General features: G+C 40.3%; 1 protein-coding gene across 3 annotated transcripts in view; it reads right to left on the bottom strand.

The window, feature by feature from the left end:
• PARP4 (poly(ADP-ribose) polymerase family member 4) overlaps nucleotides 1–24,373 on the bottom strand; it is a 135,672-nt gene that overhangs the window by 60,880 nt on the left and 50,419 nt on the right. For all 3 annotated transcript variants that reach the window (XM_047722833.1, XM_047722834.1, XM_047722835.1), the window contains exons 13-21: nucleotides 21,737–21,920; nucleotides 21,389–21,545; nucleotides 20,005–20,129; nucleotides 13,258–13,389; nucleotides 12,371–12,457; nucleotides 8,783–8,947; nucleotides 7,753–7,799; nucleotides 7,531–7,609; nucleotides 4,028–4,165 (exon numbers count right to left, since the gene is read on the bottom strand). In XM_047722833.1, coding sequence (XP_047578789.1) covers nucleotides 4,028–4,165; nucleotides 7,531–7,609; nucleotides 7,753–7,799; nucleotides 8,783–8,947; nucleotides 12,371–12,457; nucleotides 13,258–13,389; nucleotides 20,005–20,129; nucleotides 21,389–21,545; nucleotides 21,737–21,920 — 1,114 coding nt within the window. The remainder of the gene's footprint in view (nucleotides 1–4,027; nucleotides 4,166–7,530; nucleotides 7,610–7,752; nucleotides 7,800–8,782; nucleotides 8,948–12,370; nucleotides 12,458–13,257; nucleotides 13,390–20,004; nucleotides 20,130–21,388; nucleotides 21,546–21,736; nucleotides 21,921–24,373) is intronic.

Below are 24,373 nucleotides of genomic sequence, written 5' to 3'. Positions count from 1 at the left end.
GATTTTAGAGAAAAAGCTCTATTTTTCACCACTGAGTATGATGTTAGCTATGGGTTTGTCATATATGGTCTTATTATTAAACATATTATTATTAAACATACCTTTATTAGAGGTATTTTCCCTCTATACTTAATTTGTTCAGATGTTTCATCATGAAAGGGTTTTGTTTTTTTTTTTAAGATTTTACCTATTTATTTGACCAAGAGAGTCACGGCGAGAGAGAAAACACATGCAGGGGGAAGGGGAGTGGAAGAGGAAGAAGGAGGCTTCCTGCCAAGCAGGCAGCCTGATATGGGGCTTGATCCCAGGACCCCAGGATCATAACCCGAGCTGAACGCAGATGCTTAATGACTAAGCCAACCAGGTGCCCCAAGGGTGTTGAAATTTTCAAACACTTTTTCTGCATCTATTGACAGGATATTCTATTTTATTTTTTACTATTGTATACTTGACATACAATATTATATTAGTTTCCTGTGTACAGCATGGCAATTTGACAAGTTTATTTGTTATGCTATGCTCATCACAAGTATAGCTACATTCTGTCACCACATGCTATTACAATAGCATTGATTATACTCTCATGCTATACCTTTTATTCCCATGGCTTATTCATTCCATAACTAGAAGCTTGTGTTTCTCTAGTGTTCTTTCATTTCAACAACTCCCTTTACCATTTCTCATAAGGCAGGACCAGTGGTGATGAATTCCCTTAGTTTTTGTTTGGGAATGTGTCTCTCCTTCACTTCTGAAGGGTAGTTTTGCTAGGTTTATGCTATATCGTGATTTACAAGAAATATGTATTTGATCAACTCATATATATTTGGTCTTTGTCCACTGTTCCTGCCTCACATCTCCCCAAACCCTTGGAATTTCCTAAGTGATCAGAGTGATAAAGGTATCTCTAACAAGAGACACCTCATGTTAATGATGCAAGTTTTAGACCCCACCTAAGATGGGGGGCCGGTTGCCAGGAAAATCAACCATATGACCAGAACTTTCAGTTCTACCCCCAGACTTCTGGAAGGGGAGTGAGGCTGGAGACTGAATCAATTGACAATGGCCAACAATTTGAATCAATCATGCCTGTGTAATGGAGTCATCATAAAAACCCCAAATCATGAGTTTTTAGAGAGCTTCCACACTGGTGAACACATGGAGATGTGGAAGAATGATGTGCCTGAGGAGGGAATGGAAGCTCTGCACCCTTTCCTCAGACTTTGTCCTATGCATCTCTTCCGCCTGGCTATGCCTGAGCTACATGCTTTTGTAATATGCTAGTAATCTAGGAAGTAAAATGTTTCTCTGAGTTCTGTGAGCTGCTCTAGCAAGTTAATCAAAACTGAGGAAAGGCAAAAAAAAAAAAAAAGAGGAAAGGCTTGTGGGAATCTGATTTATAGCTAGTTGGTCAGAAGTACGGTAACATCCTGGACTTCTGTGGTAGTGTGTGGGGAAACCCCCCAACTCCCCTTGGTATTGGTCCAGGAACCCAAAAGAATAGTATTCTTGGTTGGCAGTTTTTCTTTTCAGTACTTTGAATAGATCATCCCACTCTCTCCTGACCTCATGGTTTCTGCAGAAAAATCTGCAGTTAGCCGTGTGGGGGTGTTCCCTTATATGTGATGAGCCATTCTCCTGCTGCTTTCAAAATTCTCTCCTTGTCCTTGATTTTTAATTTTTTAAAATATTTTATTTATTTATTTGATAGAGATCACAAGTAGGCAGAAAGGCAAGCAGAGAGAGAGAGGGGGAAGCAGGTTCCCCACTGAGCAGAGAGCCCTGGGATCACGACCCGAGCTGAAGGCAGAGGCTTTAACCCACTGAGCCACCCAAGCACCCTAATGTTTTGATTATAATGTGTTTTAGAGTAATCTTTCAACTGATCCTTTGAACTGCCTGGACCTGGATGTACATCTCTCTCTCAAGATTTTGGAAAATTTTAGCTATTATTTCTTTAAATAATCCTTAAATAATCCTTTTCTCTCCTTTCCTGGGATGCCTGTGATACAAATACTCATTTGCTTAATGGTGCTCCATAATTCATGTAGGCTTTCTTCACTCTTTTTCATTCTTTTTCTTTTCATTCCTCTAATTTCAAATGATTGGTCTTCAAGTTCATTGATTCTTCTGCATGATCAAGTCAATTGCTCTGTCAGTTGATCAAGTCAAGAAGCTCTGTCTTGAATTTTTCAGTCTGTCATTATATTCTTTAGCTCCAGACCTTGTTTCATTGTTTTATGATTTGTATTTATTTATTAAGCTTCTCATTTTGTTTACGTGTTGTTCTCCTGATTTCATTTAGTTGTTTATCTGTGTCCTCTTGTATTATATTGAGTTTCCTTAAGATGACTATTTTTTAATTTGTTGTCACACAAATCATAGCTCTCCATTTCTTTAGGATCCGTTATAGGAGTTTTATTAGTTTTCTTTGGTGGTGTCAGGTTTGCCTAATTCTTCATGATCCACATAAACCTTGCATTGTTTTCTGTGCATCTCAAGAAGCAAAAACCTCTGTTTTTACAGACTAGTTTGGCAGGCTCCCTGGCTGATGGGATTACCTCTGACACTACAGTTATGCAGGACTGGAGTCAATTTCAAGGCTGTTGCTCAGTATATGGTGTGGTCTGCAGTTGACATTCTTGTTACCAGGGAGTCAGGTGTGGATCATGTCTGGTCCCTGGATGGCTGAGATAGCTCAGTATCTTGTTCGGTAGAGTAGCCTGGGACAAGAGGTCACTTTATAGTCCACAGCTCCTCAGTCAGCAGACCTATTACCAGGTGTGTGAATGGGTACAGCTTCCACTAGGTCCCTGGGAAGGCTCCTCTCTAGTTGCTGGATGAGTCCCTGGGAGGGCAAGACTGACCCTAGACTACAATTGAGAGGAGCTGCAAAGTCCCAGAACTGTTTCAGGTTTCACAGCCACAACTGAGATCTGCAGACCTGCCTCTGAAGGTGCAGGTGGATGTCTCCCATGAGGTCTCTGGGTTGGCTGACTGGTCCCTGATCATCACTGGAGGGGCTGAAGCAGAATATATGGCCCTTTCTGATCTCCTGAAGTGCAGAAATGAGCATCCACCAGGTTCTATGGGACTACTCATGGACTGTAGCTAGGAGGGTTCTAGAACTGAGAATAGGGCACTTTCAGAATCTTCAGGGTTGTAGATTAAAGTGTCTCCTGCTAGGTCCCTGGAAAATGTCTGAAGGCATATTTTGGTTTTGGTGGGTATTAAAGTAAAAACTACAGTCATAGAGAAACATACCACATGAGGGATTTGGTTGAAACCTTAGGAGTTTGTCAAGCCTGATTTTATAAGTATAAGGGCCTACTTAGCCAGAGGGAGCCATTTTGTTGTTTATGCAGTAAACTTAGATTGACCCTGCCCCTCCCAGAGGAACTTACTTAAAAGCAAGTCCGGGAAACCAGTCCCAGGTAGCAAAGCTCAGATACAAGGGCGGGTCAGGCCAGGTGGAGACATCCAATCAGTGGGGCGCACGTACTCTCTCCCTTGCTACCAAGGAGAGTGGGCCCCGCCTTTTGGGTGCCAATTCTGACCAAGGTGATAGGCTAGTTCAAATATCTACTAGGGTAAATTGAAATTCAATTGGCCACTGTGTGTGACCTAGCATGACTGTGCAGTTTTCTCTGTGTGTTGCAATCCCATTGGCCACCTGTGTGTGGCCAGGCTCAACCACATGGCCCTTTGCTCTATAAAAGTTAGTCTGTGAGGCTGGGAGGGGTCGCCTCTTTATAAGAGACAGCCCCAACCAGTCGGTTTGATTCTCAATGCCTGGCGCGAAATAAAGCATTGCTTGACCTTCACTTTGTATCAGTCTCGCTCCTTTGATCATGGACCCATTATTGGGGGACCTATCAATAAGTATTTTCAGTTGTAAAATCTTGGGGTGGTGAGAGCACATTTTGTAATGCTAATTTTTCAAGACTATCAGTAATTTCCAAATTTAAATAATCTATTCTGAAATATTTTTTCAATAGTGTCTCCCATTTTTAAGTAAGAAGGACTATACCTCGCTTTCTTTTTCTGGATGTTTTTCAACCCACATTCTTGGGAGATATGCATCAGACAAACCAACGTGAAGAGAGAATCCATCAATGTCTAAGGAGCTACCTTCCATGGTGCTAATTACAGCTTTGCAGTCTGTGCGCTACAAAACAAACAATAATGACAACAAAGTAAATATTTGAATAATAACATATGATCAATTTGCAGTTACCTGTCAAGTGGCAAATCCTTGCATAATTTTTCTAACTCCATCAAGAATCAACAAGGTAGTAATAAATTCCAAAATTATGAAATTTTTAGAAGTCCTGACCATTATCATAAGTTACCCTCCTGAAATTCTAAGGTTGATGAACACAGTCAAATTGAGAAGTCTGAGACAGTCCAAATCCTGGATCCAAAGATTACAGATCTATGTATTTAGGTAGAACTATATCGATATAGCATTATAGCACATAGTAGTACACTAGAACTCAGAATAGTAAAAATAGAAAATTCAACAGAAATCTTATAATTATGCCTTATTTTTAAATTACATCTTCATAAATATAAAATAACTTTTGAAAATGTGGATGATGAGCTTTAAAACAATAAAGGCAATGGGACAGATTGTAAAATGGCCATAAAGTCTTTCCATTCCTGTGTGCTTGTTCCTTTGTAATGTGACTTTGCATCTCTTCCTATCAGAAGGTAACACCTATTTCTCTGCCCTTGAATCCAAAGTTGGACAATGTGACTTGCTTTCATGTGATGCAAGAGGCTTGGAAAACATTGGTGCAATGGGGCTTGCCTTCCTCTGGTGCTACTGAGAACTTTTCCACTAACTATATGAATGAACCTGAGCTAACCTGCTGGATAAAGAGAGACATGGTCATCACCCCAACTGACACCAGGCCGCCCATCAGGTATTAGAATAAGCCCATTCTAGACTATCCTGTCCCAGGCAAGCCAGTGCAGCCCATTAGAACTGCCCAGCTAATTCACAAAACTGTGAGAAATAACAAATGTTATTATTTTAAACCATAAGGTTTTGAGATTGTTACACAGCAGAAGCTATCTGATGCAGAGCGTTTCTTGTTGAGGATAGAGTAAATATATATGTTTACCTCCATTCTTAGCAAAATCCTAAAATTCTCTACCATAAAAAGGAACCAATTAAAGGGTTTAAACCCATAAAGATATTGAGGATAGGAACAAACACAATAGCAGTTGAGAGAGGTCAAAAAATTTTTAAAAAATTTTTTAAAAAGTTGATAGAGGGATGGTAAGTGACTCAGCTAGAGTGGCGGTAGCTACTACCTGGGTCTGGTGGGGGACTACAGCAACCTGGTAAGGCTTATACCCTTGTGGTACTGCAGAAAACAGTGGTAACTAGCAAGTAGACTATGAACTAAGTTCTTAATACAGGCCCCCTCCCTTTCCAAAGTAACGAAGCAGGTAGCACCAATAACTAGTACTCTGTTCTCTCATTAAAGAAAACTGAAGATTCATTTCTTAGAAAAATTCAAGCAAACAGCATCCACATTGGGGAATTTTAGGCATAATAAAGCCTAAGAATATAGGTCAGCAAACTGGGGAATGAAGTAAAAGTTGGCATCCTAATGTGTGGGCCCCTCAGTCACTCTCCCTAGTCATACTTTATGAATAAGCTAGAGGTGTTCTGAATAACCACAGAAGGGCTAAACCACCACCACGAGACTCACCACCCAACAGCCAGCCAGTTGCCAGGGCCTCTAGTGCAGAGTCTTTGGTCCACTAGCTCCACCCACCTCAGAGCACCTAACTAGCTTTCTTGTGTCTCAGTTACAGTTGAACACAGAGAGGTCACCCAGGCATTTGAGGAAAAGCCTCTAACCCAAAATATGGAAACCAAAAAAAGAAAAAGCCAGAAAAAGAAAAAAGGAACTTAAAAAAAAATACAACCCAGGGAAGAGAAAAAAATATATATATTGTGTTTTCAGAGAAACAAGAAAGAGAAGATAATGTACCCATGAAACACAAAAGATGCTATTAAAAAGGAGTACTGGGGCACCTGGGTGGCTCAGTGGGTTAAAGCCCCTGCCTTCGGCTCAGGTCATGATCCCAGGTTCCTGGGATTGAGCCCCGCATTGGGCTCTCTGCTCAACAGGGAGCCTGCTTCCTCCTCTCTCTGCCTGCTTCTCTGCCTACTTGTGATCTTTGTCTGTCAAATAAATAAATAAAATCTTTAAAGAAAAAGGGGGGGGGGTTACTTATAGAACAGAAAAGAGTTCTTACAAATTAAAAATGAGAACTTTTTAAACACAAAGTTCAGTAGAATGGAATTTAAAATTGAGAATATCAGCCAGAAAGTAGAACAAGGAAACAATACAAAGGTCAAAGGAGAGAAAAAGAAAGAAAACAAGAGGCTCAATCCAGGGTACAGCTGACTTAAAGGCAATGCAAAAGGTGAAGGAAAGAGGAAGAATTTATTGTAAAAAAATGTAACAAAATTTCCCAGCACTAAAGGCTATGCATTACATACAATGAATGACTATCACATTCCTATGAAATTTCAGAATACCAGGGATAAAGAGAAGATCTGAAACTCTTGTAAAATTTAAAACAAAACAAAACAGACTACATACAAAGAATGGGAGATAAGAATAGCATTTAACTTCTCAAAAGTCACACTGGAAGCTATAAGATAATGTTTTCAATATTCTGAGGAAGATGATTTTCAACCCAGGATTAAACATCTCAGCAAATGATCAGCATTCACATATGGATTAAGGCTAGCTGCAGACATTGCTGCCCACATGCTGAGGAAATTAACAGAGGCTGTGCTCTGCCAAATGGAGGGGAAAAAAACAAGAAAGAGGATAAAGAGGAAAAGCCCTGCAAAGGAGAATCATAAAGAAAGGCCCTGGGACAACAGATGTCCTGTGGTAACCAAGCTGCATTGGGAGAGGAGAGACAGAAGGGAGGAAGGTCTCGGGGGAAAAACATTATCTGAATTATTAAGAGCATTCAACAGTGACCAACCAATAGTAATCTGAAGAGTTTCAATCTATGTGTGAGTGAGGTTAGTGGAGAGATAAGAGAAGGAAATTTTCAGGTACCACACCAGGAAATAAAAAAATAATTTTGAATCAGATGAATCAAGAATAAGCAGTTAAAAAAAAAAAAAAGAGCATTTACAACTTTGGAGGGCACCAGAAAAGAGGTAAAATATTTAAAGTGGTTCACTTTCTCTGGAGGCTGGTCTGGAAGATGCAGGGCAGAACCAGGCTGTTGCTTCTTGTGAGAAGCCGTTGTTAGCATTACTTTCTTCTTCTTTTTAAGATTTTATTTTTTAAGTAATCTCTACACCCAACATGGGTCTTGAACCCAAGGTCAAGAGTTGTGTGCTCCACCGACTGAACGAGACAGGCACCCCTGTTATTAGCATTATTTTTAAAAATTTTTAAACCACTTGAATGAATTGCCTTTATAAAATAAAACTAATGCTAAAATAAAAGCTCCTAAAAAATAAAACAAAGATTTACTAACCTTTTGTCTCAGTTTATGTGTATCACTAGAAATGGATTCAATCACATATGGCATCTCAATGGACATACTCAAAGAGAAGCTACCAAAAAAGAAGAAAAAGTCTATGATCTTAAATATTAAACAAATACTTGTTGTCATTTTATAGAATTTTAAGTAATATTTGAAACCATAAAACTAATATCAATTGAATGTCTTAAGAGGTTTTATATTTTTGGTACTAACCTTTGTTTTGTTCCTATTTTCTCTATATAAATCTTCTCTACTGTATCCTGTTAAAAGAAAAATATATATGTATAACTAAATATCTACTAAGTTTCACAATGAGAACTCTGAAGGTAATGTTACCAAGACTGCTGAAGGTAATGTTAAGCTGAAGGTAATGTTACCAAGACTACAATCTATAGCAGCAACAAGACAACCGGTCTCACTTCCCAGTACTGAGACATAGAACATTTGCTCATGGAATCACAGTAACTTCTAAAATGCAACTGATATCAGGGATAATTTATCACCAATTTAACAGAGATTTTCAACTATACATATGTCTATATGTGTGTACACACACACACATACACACACATATACATCATACCTCTATATGCATACACACACACACACACACACACACACACACACACACACACAATTTATATAAATACACACAAAGTAGAAACAAACTGTTACCCAGTAGCTTGTTCTACAATCTCTGGCAATGGAATTAAGGATTGTTGAAATTTTCCTCTTTGGTTTATTTGCATTCTTTATGCTTATCTAAATTCCTTATAATGAACATGTAGTACAGACACAAAATTTTTTTAAGTGCCTGAACAGAATAAAAATATTACACCTATTGAGCATAACTGTGTCTTTATTCTTTTCATTTTACAAACATCACATGTATCTAAATGCATAAATGGAATTAAATTGACTTCATGCCAGAAAGATTAGATTTTTTTCATGTATTATTATTACTATTTTTTTTAGAGAGAGGGAGAGAGAGAGAGAAGCATGGAAGGAGGGAATGAGGGAAAGAGAGAATCTTAAGCAGGCTCCCACCTAGCATGGAGCCCAACTCAGAGCTTTATCTCACAACCCTGAGATCATGGATCTGGGCCCAAATCAAGAGTAAGATGATTAACCAACTGAGCCACCCAGGTACCCCTGGAAAGATTAGCTTATTTTAGATGTTTTTAAATTCCCTATCAATAAATCACCCAAAAAAACTTCTTTAAAACTTTCTAAGCATACAAACCTGAATGTTTTCATTCAAAACTTTGTCCTGTTGCCAGGGTGCCACAGCAGCAGGCATGAAGAAGACAGCCCTGTTGCCTTGGATGCTGAGTTCCGTGATGTAGGTAACTTTGATAAGGACCTTAGCCTTAGGGGGTAGATTTCCAACACTAACAGTAAAAACATCCTGAAATAGAAACACATGACTCATTTTTCTCCTCAAAAGTACATCCATTCTAGGCCAGTTAATCCCTCTTATTACATGAGCCACTTAAATTATAATCTACCAGACTCTTCCTCAGAAAATGAGCATAGACCCTACAAGAAGAATGGGCATGGGCAGTGCTTAAGGAGAATCCTGGAGCAGGTCCGCAGGGGTGGGGATGGCATGACATCTATAGGGGGGTAGAAGGAGAGGAGGCCCTTTGGGAGCAGGACCTTGCCCTGACTGGGGAGTGTCACCTCTGTCCTCTACACCAGAGGCCCTGCATGCAGGGCTCTGTTGCACAGACAGTCTCCACATAGCCCCTTCTTGAAGAAGCTGTAGACTCTCTGACCTCCACAGCACCTAGCAGCAATTCCACCAGTGGCTGTAGAGCTAGAACAGTTTCACTAACTTGGTCCTCACTTTATTCCTTTGCCCTGCAGTTCGTGCATCATTTTATCTTTTTTTAAAAAGATTTTATTTATTTATTTGACAGACAGAGATCACAAGTAGGCAGAGAGAGAGGGGGAAGCAGGCTCCCCGCTGAGCAGAGAGCCCGATGTGGGGCTCGATCCCAGGACGCTGGGATCATGACCTGAGCCAAAGGCAGAGGCTTCAACCCACTGAGCCACCCAGGTGCCCCCATCATTTTATCTTTTAGAGAAAGTATTTCACTTTCTTTTCTTTTTTTTTTTTTTTAAGATTTTGTATATTTATTTGACGGACAGAGATCACAGGTAGGCAGAGAGGCAGGCAGAGAGAGAGGAAGGGAAGCAGCCTCCCTGCTGAGCAGAGAGCCCGACATGGGGCTCGATCCTAGGACCGTGGGATCATGACCCAAGCCGAAGGCAGAGGCTTTAATCCACTGAGCCAACCAGGTGCCCCTTTCACTTTCTTTTAAAGGGGCATTATAATCACTACATATAGGGATAAGCTCATGACTGGCTAGGGCAGAAAAAAAAAAGAGAGGCTAGATCTATTTTTCTGATACCTACACAGAGAAACTCTTAACACCCCATGCATATCTTCCCATACAGTTGGCTGCAATGCCATGAAACTTTTTGGTTTCTATCTGGTTTCTAGTTTGGAAAACTATTATATGTTTGGGAACATATAATACTAATGATTAATTTAGATTTCAGGAGTAAATGATTACTTTTGACATCAAGGATATCAATTTGCAAGAAGATCCAATAAAGAAATGGATTCCCGTGAAGGGATAAACAATGAAGAGGTAATTATTGAACAGTTCACAGTGCTTGTCCTTAAAAGAAGTGCATAATAGCCTGGGTCTTATTTGAGACACTGCCACATAATAGTGTGGATTTGCAGTTCCATTTCTGTGTAGGACATAGATGCAGGATGTCACTTCTGTTACAAGCTGGATAATTCACAAAACTGTAACTTGCTTGACCTGCCAGAAAGCTGAGTTGCAAGGCAGCCAAGTGAACTCAATTCCAAGGGTTAAAAAACCCCTCCGAGGAGAGGTGAGGCACAGGAGCTGTGGGGATTTCCCTATGGGCTCCCAGGGGGCTAGCATCTTGGTGCATATGGGGGGACTCGTGTAGGTGAAGAGCGTGGGAAGCACCATTTGGTGCAAGACACTTTGTCCTCCTTTCTGATATAATGAGGTTTGAAATGTTAGGTGTCCCTACATAATTTTCAAACACAAATCATTTTCACCTCAGTCCCTTGGATGTCTAAAGCCACTTTGCTAGTGGCTGATAGTTGGGAACATCATATATATAATATATATAACATATATACTTATATATATTATAAATTATAACAGTAATATACATCATGTTTTATATGCACAAACATATAATGTTCCCAAGTATAGAATACTATTTTATATGTATATATATGAGTATGTGTGTGTGCATATATATATAAAATGTTCCCAACTATTAGAAGTCTAGCAAGTAGAGAATATATACTTATATATTAAATATATAACACATATGTAATAATATATATCTATAATACATTATATAATTACATTATTAATATAATATATTTTAGAGTGAGGACATTATAGTAGCTGGATGGCAAAATACATTCTGGGGTACCTAAAGGCGCTGGTTAGCAATGGTTCTGACCAGACTTTATCCACAGGTAATAATACCCTTTCTGAAGACTATTTTCCTGTGGATCTTTTTCTTAGGGAAATATCATCAAGGAGGAACTATGCCAACCAATTCTTTTATGACAATAACCTCACACTGTGAAATAAACCCCAGGCTTTTAAATATACACTTTGGCCAGGAGTAGCATTATTAACTGTTTAACAAGGACCTCTTCCTTGCTTATTTCCATTTTGCAAAAGGTTATCTTATATGTAAAAAGCAATCATTTGTCCTTTAACTCTGTATTAATCTTTAGTAACTCCCCCCTCCACCAACATTAAATTTTCACAATGCTATGGCAATGTGGCATCCTCAGAGGTAGTATCTGAGGCACGTGGACCTGTCCTCAAAAACAACTAAATGTCTATGCTGGAGACAATGATTACAAACAGCACACAATCTAGTATCTGCCAAAGGCATATTTAAAGCATCTTATATTTAAGAAAAGAAATCTAGTGGACATGATAGCTGTCCCTTCTTTCAAATTTTCCATATTTTATCCCTAGGAAAGCCATTAATCAGAAAGAAAAGAATCTGGACCTACCTCAGGACCCTGTAGAAAACTCTTCCCGGGATATAACTTGGTGAAAACTGGATAAATTGCTAGATAAGCTTAGTCCTAGGACAAATGTATATGTAGTGGACCCTTGAATGAGGTTGCTGATGCCTGTGCAGCCAAAAATCCACTTACAACTTTTGACTCCCTAAAAATTTAACTATTAATAGCCTACTATTGACTGGATGCCTTACTGATAACATAAACAGTCAATTACCACATACTTTGTATGTTAGATGTTATATACTAAAATCTTACAATGAAGTAAACAGGAGAAAAGAAAATCATAAGAAAGACAAAATACATTTATAGTGCTGTATTGTATATTTAACAAAAAAAATCCCCTACAAGTGGATCTATGCAGTTCAAAACTGTGTTGCTCAAGGGTCAACTGTATATTACACTCTCTTATCAGAAGATGAAGATTATGTACCTCCAAATGTTTTCTTTTTGTTGTCACTTCTGGGAAACTCAGTTCCCAAGGTCAAAAGTAGGTCTTCTTATTTGTTTGGCAATACCGACACCATTTCCTCCTACCTTTACCTAAGTCGAATGGTTCTGACCAGGTAGACCTCTGCTTGCTAACAGCAAGTTAAACTCTAGGCCTAAAATAGCAGAAATTATCCCAGTTTCTACTATGGACTTCATGTTTCAAGTCGTATTCCAACTCTTTCTCCCTTCTGATAAGTGTGCTAGACTAAGGGATAAATCAAGCCGTACGGGTGCATCCTGATCCATCAAGTACGCCCCATGGCCCTGAGTGATGGCTTCTCGGTATTCACGGTGGGCGGCTCCCTTCTCTTTAACCTGGAAAACATTATTTTTATACCAGTCATGGTATGAATAATGATTTCAGACTTTAACAAGAAAAACTGCAGCAATGTTTATTAAAACCTAGGTAAAACCCAGAAAGCTAAGAGCCTAAGGTGAATGGAAACTTATATAAAGTACATTAAAATGTACTCATCTAGTAAGAATTTGAAACAGAAAAGGCCAACTAAAGAGAAATCTCTTTAATTTGTTGGGACTGTATTTCAGAGTCAATAGTGAAAAAAAAAGTTTGATTGGGACTTTATGTTGAACAAAAATAATAAGTTAAGTTTACCTTACATTTAACAAAATGTGTTATTATTGCAACTGTAGGCTAATCCTTAGAATAAACAAAGAATGTATCACTTGTTATTTCTTTTGGTACAACTTTTCTTAAAAAGTTAACAACAGTAGTCATAGCATCAATTTGACTGTTACAACAGGATGCAAAGGATCAGTTTTTTTGCAAAATTATAGAAAGTCTTCACCAATTTTCCATGGTGCCTCTCTTAAACTTTTGATATTGAAATTGCTCTGTTTCAAAGTGCTAGGCAAAGAATTTACAAGTCATTGACTGATGAACACTGGACAGGTAGGGACAGAAACTAGTTTATCAGGGAGGGATGTTTAAATGGAACCCAACTGTATAAATGCTTGGTTCTTTGAAGAATATTTCTGTTTTATGATAAGGCTGCTATTCAACTTTATAGCTATGGGAACTCAGGTGAGGAAGATTTGGGTAAATGGGAAACTGACCTTAAACCAAAGAGCAGTCACAGTGCATTTTCTCCCCTTACCTCTCCTACTATGTGCTTCCCATTGATGAATGCTTCAAAGCCACACACAGCTGCCTTATCATTCAAAGGAAAAATATATCTTGCCTCAATAGGCACAGAACTTTGATTGGTATATGTCTGAAAAACAATGACCTGAAGAAGAAAAAAAAAACACCATATACTTGATGAAACCATATGGAACAACATTTGTAGGAACAACTATTAATGAAAACAATTATGCATCTTTTCTTTAAATTCCTTGAATTTTTATCATGTCTTTCAAATTCCCAACCCTTAGGACTTAGAGCATTCTTTGACTGGAATATAGAGTCCATGTCACATTATAAAGTGTACCAGCTACAGTTTCAGGTAATTCATACATTCTTGGCTGGAATAAAAGTCACTAGTATGGGGCGCCTGGGTGGCTCGGTGGGTTGGGCCGCTGCCTTCGGCTCGGGTCATGATCTCAGGGTCCTGGGATCGAGCCCCGCGTCGGGCTCTCTGCTCAGCGGGGAGCCTGCTTCCTCCTCTCTCTCTGCCTGCCTCTCTGCCTGCTTGTGATCTCTGTCTGTCAAATAAATAAATAAAAATCTTTAATAAAAAAAAGTCACTAGTATTACAATATTACAAACATTCACTTAACAGAAGCAATGCAGCTTCATCAAGATGACAAGATAGCCTCTTTATGTGTGTTTTTTTTTTTAAAGATTTTATTTATTTATTTGAGAGAGAGCATGAGCGAGGAGAAGGTCAGAGAGAGAAGCAGACTCCCCATGGAGCCGGGAGTCCGATGCGGGACTCGATCCCGAGACTCCAGGATCATGACCTGAGCCGAAGGCAGTTGTCCAACCAACTGAGCCACCCAGGCGTCCCTTTATGTGTGGTTTTGATCCCTCCTTAGTGTCATGTGACCCAAACACTATTCCAGAATAGTTTTTTTTTTTTTTTTAACATTTTATTTATTTATTTGACAGACAGAGACCACAAGTAGGCAGAGAGGCAGGCAGAGAGAGAGAGAGAAGGAAGCAGGCTCCCCGCGGAGCAGAGAGCCCAATGTGGGGCTCGATCCCAGGACCCTGGGATCATGACCGAGCCGAAGGCAGAGGCTTTAACCCACTGAGCCACCCAGGCACCCTCAGAATAGTTCTTTTTTTTTTTTTTTTTTAAGATTTTATTTATTTATTTGACAGAGAGAGAGATCACAAGCAGGCAGAGAGAGAAAAGGGGAAGCAGGCTCCCCACCAAGCAGAGAGCCCGATGCAGGACTCCATCCCAGGACCCTGAGATCATGACCTGAGCCGAAGGCAGTGGCTTAACCCACTGAGCCCTCCAGGAGCCCCCCAGAATAGTTCTTATACCTGTTCTGTTTTCAGGTCTTGGCATTTTCCTCCTTTACCTCTCTGTATGTAGCCCTCCATAGCTCCTTCCATCTATCCTCACCTCTTCCTGTCTAGTCAGCTCCTAAATCAACTCTTTTCCACTCCTACCTGCTGTCTCTGTTCTTAGCAGATTCATTTTATTAATGGATTGTGTTTATCACATCACTCCCTTGCGTAAGAAAAGACCAGTCTTTAAACAATTGAAAATTACAAAAAAAAAAAAAACCCAAAAACGCAAGACATATAATAAACAATAATATTTTAAACATGTGGCAATAAGGAAAAAAAATTAGCCATTCGTCGTCAATAATCTCTGGGAAGAGACTGAAATGAAAAACAAAAGCATAAAGGAAACAAACTTATTCCATAATGCTCTCTACAACTGGATTTACAGTAAGCTGTGTTGCCCTTAGTGTATGTGCTGCACCAGAGGAAAAAATTTTAAGGGGCATAACTTGACTGTCTTCAAATCAATAGGTCAGCACCTTTCAGGGGTTCGAATCTCTCATAGTTCTGCAAACAAAGGCTTCATTGGCTAGTGCAGCCACCTGCTCACCAGGCTCACCCTGAAACTGGAGGCTGGCCATGGCCCTGAATTGATCCTGTAGGATCTTAGAGTTTCTTGGGTGTCTGGGTGATCTGAGCCATCATAAAAGGTCAGAGAGCAACAGGCAGAGAGCCATGCAGATTGCTGACCAGGAAGACATCACGCATGTTCCCCGTGCATAGAACTCTTCATTTCTCTCTTGGATATTCAATTTTACCAAACCCCTCAAGGGCACGTATGCTTGACCTGTAACTGCCAGATAGGGTCACTGTCTAATTGTCCTTTGGTTTGGGTTCATGTTTCCATTCTGCTCTGTGGATGTCCTGCCTGCATCTAGTTAGCAGGTCTGTTTTTGCACAGGAGTTCCCGGGGGTCAGGTCTATGTCAGCTTCACTCTCTCTGTATATCACATGGAATGACTGGGCACTCAGAAAGCAAGACATTTTAGGTAATGATGATAGAAGTATTTTTACTAGAACTTAGAAGAGAAGCTAATATACTATACTAATTTTGGATGTCTTTATTTTCCACCCTCAGATGGACTATTTTAGTTTAGTTATTAAACTAAAAACACTAAACTCATTCCAAGAAGAGTCTAGTATGTGAGCTATGAACATACTTGCTGCTGAGCCTCTGTTTGGATTCCCAATGACAATCTCCAAGCCAGCTGTCTAATCACAAATTAGTGAAAAATTCACTGCTAAATCATGAGTGGTTTTTTTTTTTTTTTTTTTTTCAGAAAATTACCAATAGAAAAAGCTTCATCGGGTTTAAAATATCAAATGGTGCAAGTTGTCTAATCCAAAGTAATGTACCGAGGATGTATGCCTCTCTTTGTAACACACTCATTAGTTTTTTATCTATATCTGTGAAAAAACGTCCTATAACCTTTACATTCATTGTATTTAATAGCCACATGCTAACTGGCAGATACTATTGTTTCCATTTTACATTTAAGGAAGCTGAGGCACGAAGAAGTTAAAAAATGATTTTTCCAAGGTCGCAGAGCTAGGAAAAAATGAGCAAGGATTCAAAGCGAAGCCTCCAAACTCTAAATTCTCTGCCTTATACAATGCATCCCAGGTTGCACTACTGCATAGTAGTTAAAGAGGCTGGACTTGAGAATCAGAATGATCAGGGTTCAAATCTGTGCTTTATCATATTGTTCAATGTCTCCATACATCAGCTTCCTCATCTAAATAACGGGCATAATCACAGCATTCACCTCATAGGGTTTTAGGAGAATTAAATATAGCATGTGAAAAACTCAATCCAGGGCCTGATTTATAGGAAATGGTAACCACTATGGTCACAGTTCCTAGGTGGCTCCAAAGAGATTAGCATGGGTTGAACATTTACTATGAGTCCACATCAGGGTCTTCCCAAAGTCTATGTTGTCTCCCTGAGCTATTCAGGGATGTGGGTATGGATCAGAGTGGGCCCGGAAATGCAAACAGAGTGGGCCATATGCAAACTGATGAGATATCATGGGTAGCATGCCCTGTCCCACCCAGGATACCCCATTTCCCCAGTTCAAGATGACCACTACAATTAATCTGATTTCCCTCTGAAGAGGGAGGAATACCACAATATTGGACTCAGATGTTCTTATTTTTCTAAGAGGTCTTTATAGTTGGTCAGTGCAGTCTTCAGTGTTTAGGAACGAATGATGAGGTCAAATCTTAGAAAACAGAGAGCCTTCACAGTACACTGGCAGCCTGCCTGCATGTGTGCCCATGAACTCTATTTTCTGTTCTGTGACCGCAGCTGCACCAGCTGCATGCTTCTGGCTGAGGCAAAGCACTGCACTTGAGCTTTGGCTCTCCCCATCTCCCCCTCGCAGAACAGTGCATCTCCAGCAAGTCCCCTCTGTGATACTGTGATTTATAATAAATATTTATTTTAGTCTTTGCACCTGTTTCTGGCACAGAGCCCCCCCAAACCCTCAGAATTTCCTAAGTGATAAGAACAATGTAGATTTCTTGGTGTTCATAACAGACCCCTTTCAACCATACCTGAGTTTATGTCAAAGAGGTGACTTTTGACAATTACCTAGGGATGGGGACTGGTTGCCAAGGGTTGGTTGGAACTGTCAGCCCCAACCTCAGACCTCAGAGGAGGGGAGAGAGGCTGGAGATTGAGTTCAATCACTGATGGCCAATGATTTAATAATCAACCATGCCTGTATTGACCCAAAAAGACAGGCTTCAGAGAGCTCCAGGCTGGTGAACACATGGAGATTCAGGGCAAGTGGCATGCCTGAACCAGGCAGGGAAGCTCTGTGCCCCTTTCCACACACTTTGCCCTACACGTTTCTTCAGGTGGCTTTTCCTCAGGTGTATTCTTCTGTAATAACTATTAATGTCGTAAATAAAATGTTCCCCTGAGTTCTTTGAGCCACTCTAGCACATCAGTCTAACACGAGGAAGGGGTCTTTGGAACCTCTGATCTACAGCCAGTCGGCCAGAGCCCCTGCCACTGGCTTCTGAAGTGGTAGCAGGAAAGGAGAGCAGACAAAACCCCTCACCTCTAGGATCGGACACTATCTCCAGGTGGACAGTGTCAGAATTAGTTACTGCTTCATGGTATGAACACACCCACATCTCACACTCCCTCTACTGAATCATCAGTTTTTCCCTCTTGCACTGGCTCACACACATGCTATGATTTCTTTTGTCTCAAAAGAAAAAAGAAAACAATCTGATCCCACTTCTCTTCAGCTACTCTCTCATTTTCTCTCCTTTTTCTTTCCATTTTCTCTTGAACTCACTCTAATTAAACTTTTAACCCCACCATTCCATCAAAGCGGTAACCGTCAAGTCACAAGTGATCTCATTGCCAAATCCAATGGTCAGGTCTCTTATTTTATTCTACTTGATCCATCAGCTGTCTTCAACAGAGTTATTCCTTCCAGAGACCCTGGCTTCCCGTGTGTGTCACACTGGCCATTCCCTCTTCATCTCCTTTGCTGACCCAGCCTCCTTTGCCTGACCATTACATGTTGGCCTTGTCTTCTCTCTCTGCAAGATTCTCTTGGTGTTTCACAATTAAAGTTGATTCACACAACTTTAAATAACATCTAAGTGCTGGCAACTCCCCCATTTAGGACTCCCACAAGGAGTTAACTCTTCCCTGGACTCTAGACTCAAATGCCTAATTGCCCACTTGGCTTTTGCTTCTGGATATCAGCATCTCACATGATAGGGCCAAAGATGACCTCCTGATAGTCCTCCCCTACCTAGCCTTCCTACCACTTCCCCATTCCAGGATGTGCAAACTTGATCGATTGTTCTAGATGCTCAGGCCAAACCTTGATGTCATCCTTGATTCCTGACTTTCTCTTATGTTCCATACCCATCAGCAAATCTTATTGATTTTACCTTCAATCCTTTGCCAGACCCAATCATTTCTTTCCACTCCCACTGCTAACATTTTGGTCCAAGTCACCATCATCCTTGACAGAATTACTTCAACAGTCACCTACATTTCGTGCTATACCATGCTCCCAGATGTCCTTTTCAGGACCAAGGCTGCTGAGAGTGTCATCTGCTGAGTCTTTCCCCAGACTGTCCTTAGAAAAAGATGGACCACCTCACTCAAGGTTATGACCTCCCCCAAACCGAGGCAGCCACATCCAGTAACTGGTCCCTCTATAGACACAAAGCCTTGTGCCCTGGCCTCAAGTAAGAACATCTCTGAAGGGCCAGCCCAGATTCAGAGCTCCTTCTGAGATCATCCCAGGACTCATATGCATAATATGTTAGATGTGTCATAGTTCAATCTCTCCTTTTGCCAGGTCCTGACTCCCTTGTTCTTATAGGTGTTGTTCCTGAGAGCAGTTCCCAACAAGCTTTCTAAAAACAAATTTCCACCTAGAACTTGTTTTCCAGACAACTTGACCTAAGATGTCTCCTAACTGATCCTCTTCAGACTGTTCTTGACATGGTGGCTGGTGTGATCCTGTTAAAACAGGTGAGATCATACCACTTCTCTGCCAAACATCTTCTAGATGCTTCCATTTCACTCAGAATACAGGACAGTACATCCTGTGTCCTGATGTGAGTTGATCCCCAAACCATTTCTTTGATCTAATATCCCGCCATGCCTCTCCCTTCTATTCTGCTGTAGCAACAGTAGCCTTCTTAATGTCCCTGACCACATCAGGCTTGCTCCACAGGCCTTTGCACATGCTGTTTTCTCCATCTGGAATAAGTGACAGCTAGATGTCTACATGGTTTAGTCTCCACTATTTCCTACGTAGCTGTACTCAGATGTCACTTTCTCAGTGAGGCCTTTTTGGCCGTCCTATTTATAAGTTCAAACCCCTCCCCTTCTGTGAAGCTCCTTTTCTGCCTGCTTAGATTTTCTTCTTTAGGACCTATCACCATCTAACATATGATGCATTTCATTTAGTTATCATGTTTTTTGCCTAGTCCCTCAATAAAATGTATGCTCCACAAGGCAGGTTTTCTTTTGTTCATTGCTATATGCCTAGAGCCTAGAACAGTCCCTGGTATGAAGGAGGTGCTCAATGAATAAACAAATTTTAGACATGCATATTTTGGGGGCGCCTGAGTGGCTCAGTGGGTTAAGCCTCTGCCTTCAGCTCAGGTCATGATCTCAGGGTCCTGGGATCGAGCCCCGCATCGGGCTCTCTGCTCGGTGGGGAGCCTGCTTCCCCCTCTCTCTCTGTCTGCCTGCTTGTGATCTCTCTCTCTCTGTGTCCAATAAATAAATAAAATCTTAAAAAAAAAAAGAAATGCACATTTTGTTTAATTCATGCAACTATAATCAGATTGTCATGTATCTGCTCAAAGTATGGTAAAACCACAAAGAACATACCTGGGCTACGAAGTCTATTATCTTCCCCTTGATGTGAACATCCTCAAGGGGAACTGAATTGCCAGAGACATCCTGCAGACCAGACTTGATGTTGCTGGAAGGTTTGGTGTCTGCTAACTGATAATCTACACATTAAAAAATTATAATGTTAGCTTTTAAAACCATCCCTGCACTGTTTTGTTATCTTAATTGTTATTCCTTCTCCTTTCCTTCATACATTATATTTTAGGAAATATGGACAAGCAGCATTTTATGATTTTCAATAGCCAATGCTATAAAGTAAGTGAACCCACGTGAGAAAAATGGGGGTAGCCTTCATAATAGACACTCTGCCTTTTTAATCTAGTGACTCTGAGGATTCATCTAAACTTTACAGTCACACAATTACTTGAAAGACATACATTTAAGCATATGCACAAGTTCACAAAAGTCTTTAAGAATTTATAAGTGTAGTTTATTCAAGAATCTAGATATCTCCATTCCCTAGCCTGTGATTTTGATTGGTCAGTCACTATTATTTATTGTGCCACAAAAGCATGCCAGACCAATATGAGATCCCTTAGACTTTCAGTGCAACGAACACTAAATCAAACTTCTAATACAGCATATGAAAAAAATGTTCCCCTTCTATACCAGGTGGTACAAAAATACACATATAATTAGATATGTAAATATATACTCTCTAGCCAGACATTTCATTTAATGCTTCCAGAGGAAAAAAAGGAGTCATCTTCTTATACATTAAAGTCATACATTTCTGACAAAAAATAATTTGATCACAGTTAAAAATGTTTATGTGTTTTTACAAGGCTATTAATAAATACTAAAATAGTTTGGGCTTACAATTTTCGGAGAAGCTATCATCCTCTCATATATTTCTACTACTAACATATAAGCTGCATATTACAGTTTTGGGAGTATCTTTGCTTAATGCAGATACTGATCTCACTTGCAACACAGAGTAACTGAGGCCCAAAAAGCTTATGCAGTTTGTTTCATATTGCACAGCCTAGTAAGTGGCAAGTTGATACTTGAAGCCGAGCTTCCTGATTCTAAAGCTGGGTCCTCTGTCCACTTCACCAATCCCCATTACACTTTTTGTGCTTTGACATCTTCAATTGCTTCAGTAGGTTTTAGCATCAGCTGTCCAGAGGTGCACGAGCTCAACTTAGACAATGTTAACAAAGTAATATGTGATTTTTGAGATCACTGACCCTCTTTCAAGTATCCTGGTTTTTATTTTTACAAAATAAAGAAGGGAATGGAATATTTATATATGAAACCATAGATACAGTTCCTGAACATGAACATAAATTCCTCTAAAAATAAAATGCTTGAGTTCTATAAATATAACATAAAATAGCATTCAAGAAAAGTGTCTTACCTTCAACATTTGAAAAATCTGAAAACTCAGGTCTGTATTCCTCTAATTCAGTAGTGTTACAAGGATGAAAGCCCTTTATTTCATCTCCAAATATACAAAATTTAATAATATATTTCATCTTAATCTGATTGGTTTTATATACAACAAATTCATCATCCTAGAGCCAACAGAAATGAATAGGTGGGGGGAAAAACTTTTATTGGCAAATGTTCTCATAAAAGCAGAATTGCAGGTTTGCTAATTTAGAAAATACTGAATTCAGAGAGTCACAGATATGCAACAATTACTTCAACTTAAGCATATTCAATAAAAACAGGAGCCTCTCTGCCTGTTTCCTGAAATAAATACCTCAAAGTCTGTGGTGACAGTGGCTGTTGCTCGCACCCCATGGACACTGTCATAACCTGGTGGTGCTTCCGACAAGGAGAAGTCTTTTTTGTTCAAGTCCATGCACTTCCCAAGGGCTACATCACAGACAACCAAGAGCCTTGTGCCATCTGTCTCTCCTGAGTGGGAATACTTAGTACTCGTGCTGCATTGGGAAAGGAAGTAATGTGTTTGTAATTTATGGTCATGGCAACAATATTTTATTACCTCTTATCCATCTCTATATGTGAAATACTGTCTAAATGACTGTACTGGCAGAATGCTCCAAATTTTACTGCTATTGAAATATCTCTGAAGATTCAATTTAGAACTTTATTGTTTACCTATTTGTTTAAAACTTTAATATGAAAATCACATATGTTTCCCTTCACATATGTGCTAGGCTGTGCTCGAAGTACTTTCTTCCAGAGAGGGATGAATTCTACTGTTTCCCCAAATCTTTATTAATTACTAAAATACAAACATTTTGGTATGGTAAACACCAAAGTGATGAAAGAGAAGGAAAATCCCCCACCTTTTTAATTAAGAAGAAGTAGATTACTTCTCTGTACTAAAGCTCAGAGAGAACATGATATACCAGGTAAATAAGAACTGCTCAAAGGGCAAGATGGGCACTATATTCTCACAGGCTTCTGAATCCAAAAGGAGAAACAAAAATTTCAAATGACATCTAAGTGAGAGATTTTGTTTTGACTTTCTTCAGGACTCAGCAGCTTTAAAAAAGCAACTTTTGCAATTAAGGAGCATAGGCTAGGACATCTATGGGAATAACATTTTGGGGATAGACCTCTATTTTTCCAAATATCAAGACCCAAATGTAAAAGCGTTTGTTCTATCCCCTCTAAGACTTGCCCCCTTTTACCTTTTATTTTTAAAAAAATACTTCATTTTTAAGTAATCCCTACACCCAACACGGGGCTTGAACTTACAACTCTGAGATCAAGGGCCACATGCTCCACTAACTGAGCCAGTCAGGTGCCCCAAGACTTGCCCCCTTTATAAAAAGTAACCGATTTCCCCCATTCTTCCTATAAACTTCCTTCCCTGTGGCCACCAAACCTGTGACCATTAGCTTTGTCCCAGTTTCCTCCCTCTCTATTTCCTGCCTTTCACAATGGCTGCCTCTGCCTGGTTGCTTGCCCATCACCACTCAACCTGCCACAGTTTGGCTTCTCCACTGAAACCACTCTGTCCAGAGTCACCAAGGACTTCAACTTGGTAAATTCAATGGAATGCGAATTTATTTTTAAAAAATCGTGACATCTAAAAAAGTTTACTTTGAAATATTTTGTACACAGGAAAGGGCATTTATACTATAAATGTGAAGTTTTAAGAATAATGATAAGACAAACAACCACATGGCTACTGCCTAGTTTAAGAAACAGAACATCATCAAGACTTCTGTGTTGTCCTGTGGCATCACTTTCCTTGCCACCCACAGGTAATCTAATTGGAATCTCGGTTTTTTGGTGTATATTATTTTTTTCTTTTATAGTATTGATGCATAGGTATGTGTCTCTGAATAACATGCTTAGTTTTGCTTGCGTTTGAACTTTGCATACATATAGAATCACATAGCAATTTTTTGCTCCACATCATGTTCCTAAGGCTAATCTATTAGGCATGTGTAGCTGTAGCACACAGGTTGAAACTGCCATATAGCTCTCCATGTAGGACTACACCAAAATTTTTCAATCCATTCCACTGTCAATGGACATCTGCATCATTTCCAAGGTTCTATTACTACAGTTTTCTTGGCCATTCCTGTGCATGCCTCCTGGTCTGTGTCTACTTACTAGGGTAGTGATTCTCAACCCAGGCTGCATATAGTCATCATCCAGGGAGCTTAAAAATCTATTGATACCCAAACCTCACCCTTGGAGATCCTGATTTAACTGATCTGGGGTGAAATCAGCACCAGTAATATTTAAAACCTCCTCCAGCTGGGGAGGTGGTGGGGGAGATGGTGGAAATAGGTGATGGGGATCACTTATGATGAGCACCCTGTAGGGGCCTGGTTAGCCAGAGGGAGCCGTTCGGTTGCAAACTTAGATTGACACCGCCCCTCCCAGAGGAACTTACTTGCAAACCCTGGATGTAGGCCCGGCCGGATGGAGACATCCAATCAGTGGGGCGTGCATATATTTACTGTGGTGTGTTGCAATCTCATTGGCCACCTGTGTGTGGGCTGGGCTCAACCACCTCTATAAAGGTTAGTCTGTGAGGCTGGGGTGGGGGGAGTAGTAGGAGGAGTTGTAGTAGCCGTTGGGGTAGCCCTTGGAGTAGTCATCAGAGTAATAGTCGTCGCTGGGAGCAGCACCCCCTGGAGCAGCCTTGCTGCCGCTAGTGGCAGCACCGCCGCGACCAGCTTCGCCAGAGCGGCAATGTCCGGGGAGCGGCCTTGTCGGAGTGGCGTCATGAGGAGCAGAGTCTGTGTTGTCGGGGTTGTCGTCCTCATCGTCGTTGTCGCCTCTTTGTCATCCGGGGAGCGGCCTCGCTGGAGCAGTGTTGTCATCCTCGTCGTCATCACCTCTTTGTCATTGGGAGTGGCGTCCTCGTCGTCGTCGCCTCTTCATAAGAGATGGCCCCGACCAGTCG

This window comes from Lutra lutra, chromosome 3, assembly GCF_902655055.1.
Source record: "Lutra lutra chromosome 3, mLutLut1.2, whole genome shotgun sequence".
Lineage (NCBI taxonomy): Eukaryota > Metazoa > Chordata > Mammalia > Carnivora > Mustelidae > Lutra > Lutra lutra.
The sequence above is the reverse complement of the archived record's forward strand: the minus strand, read 5'-3'. Positions and strand labels throughout refer to the sequence as shown.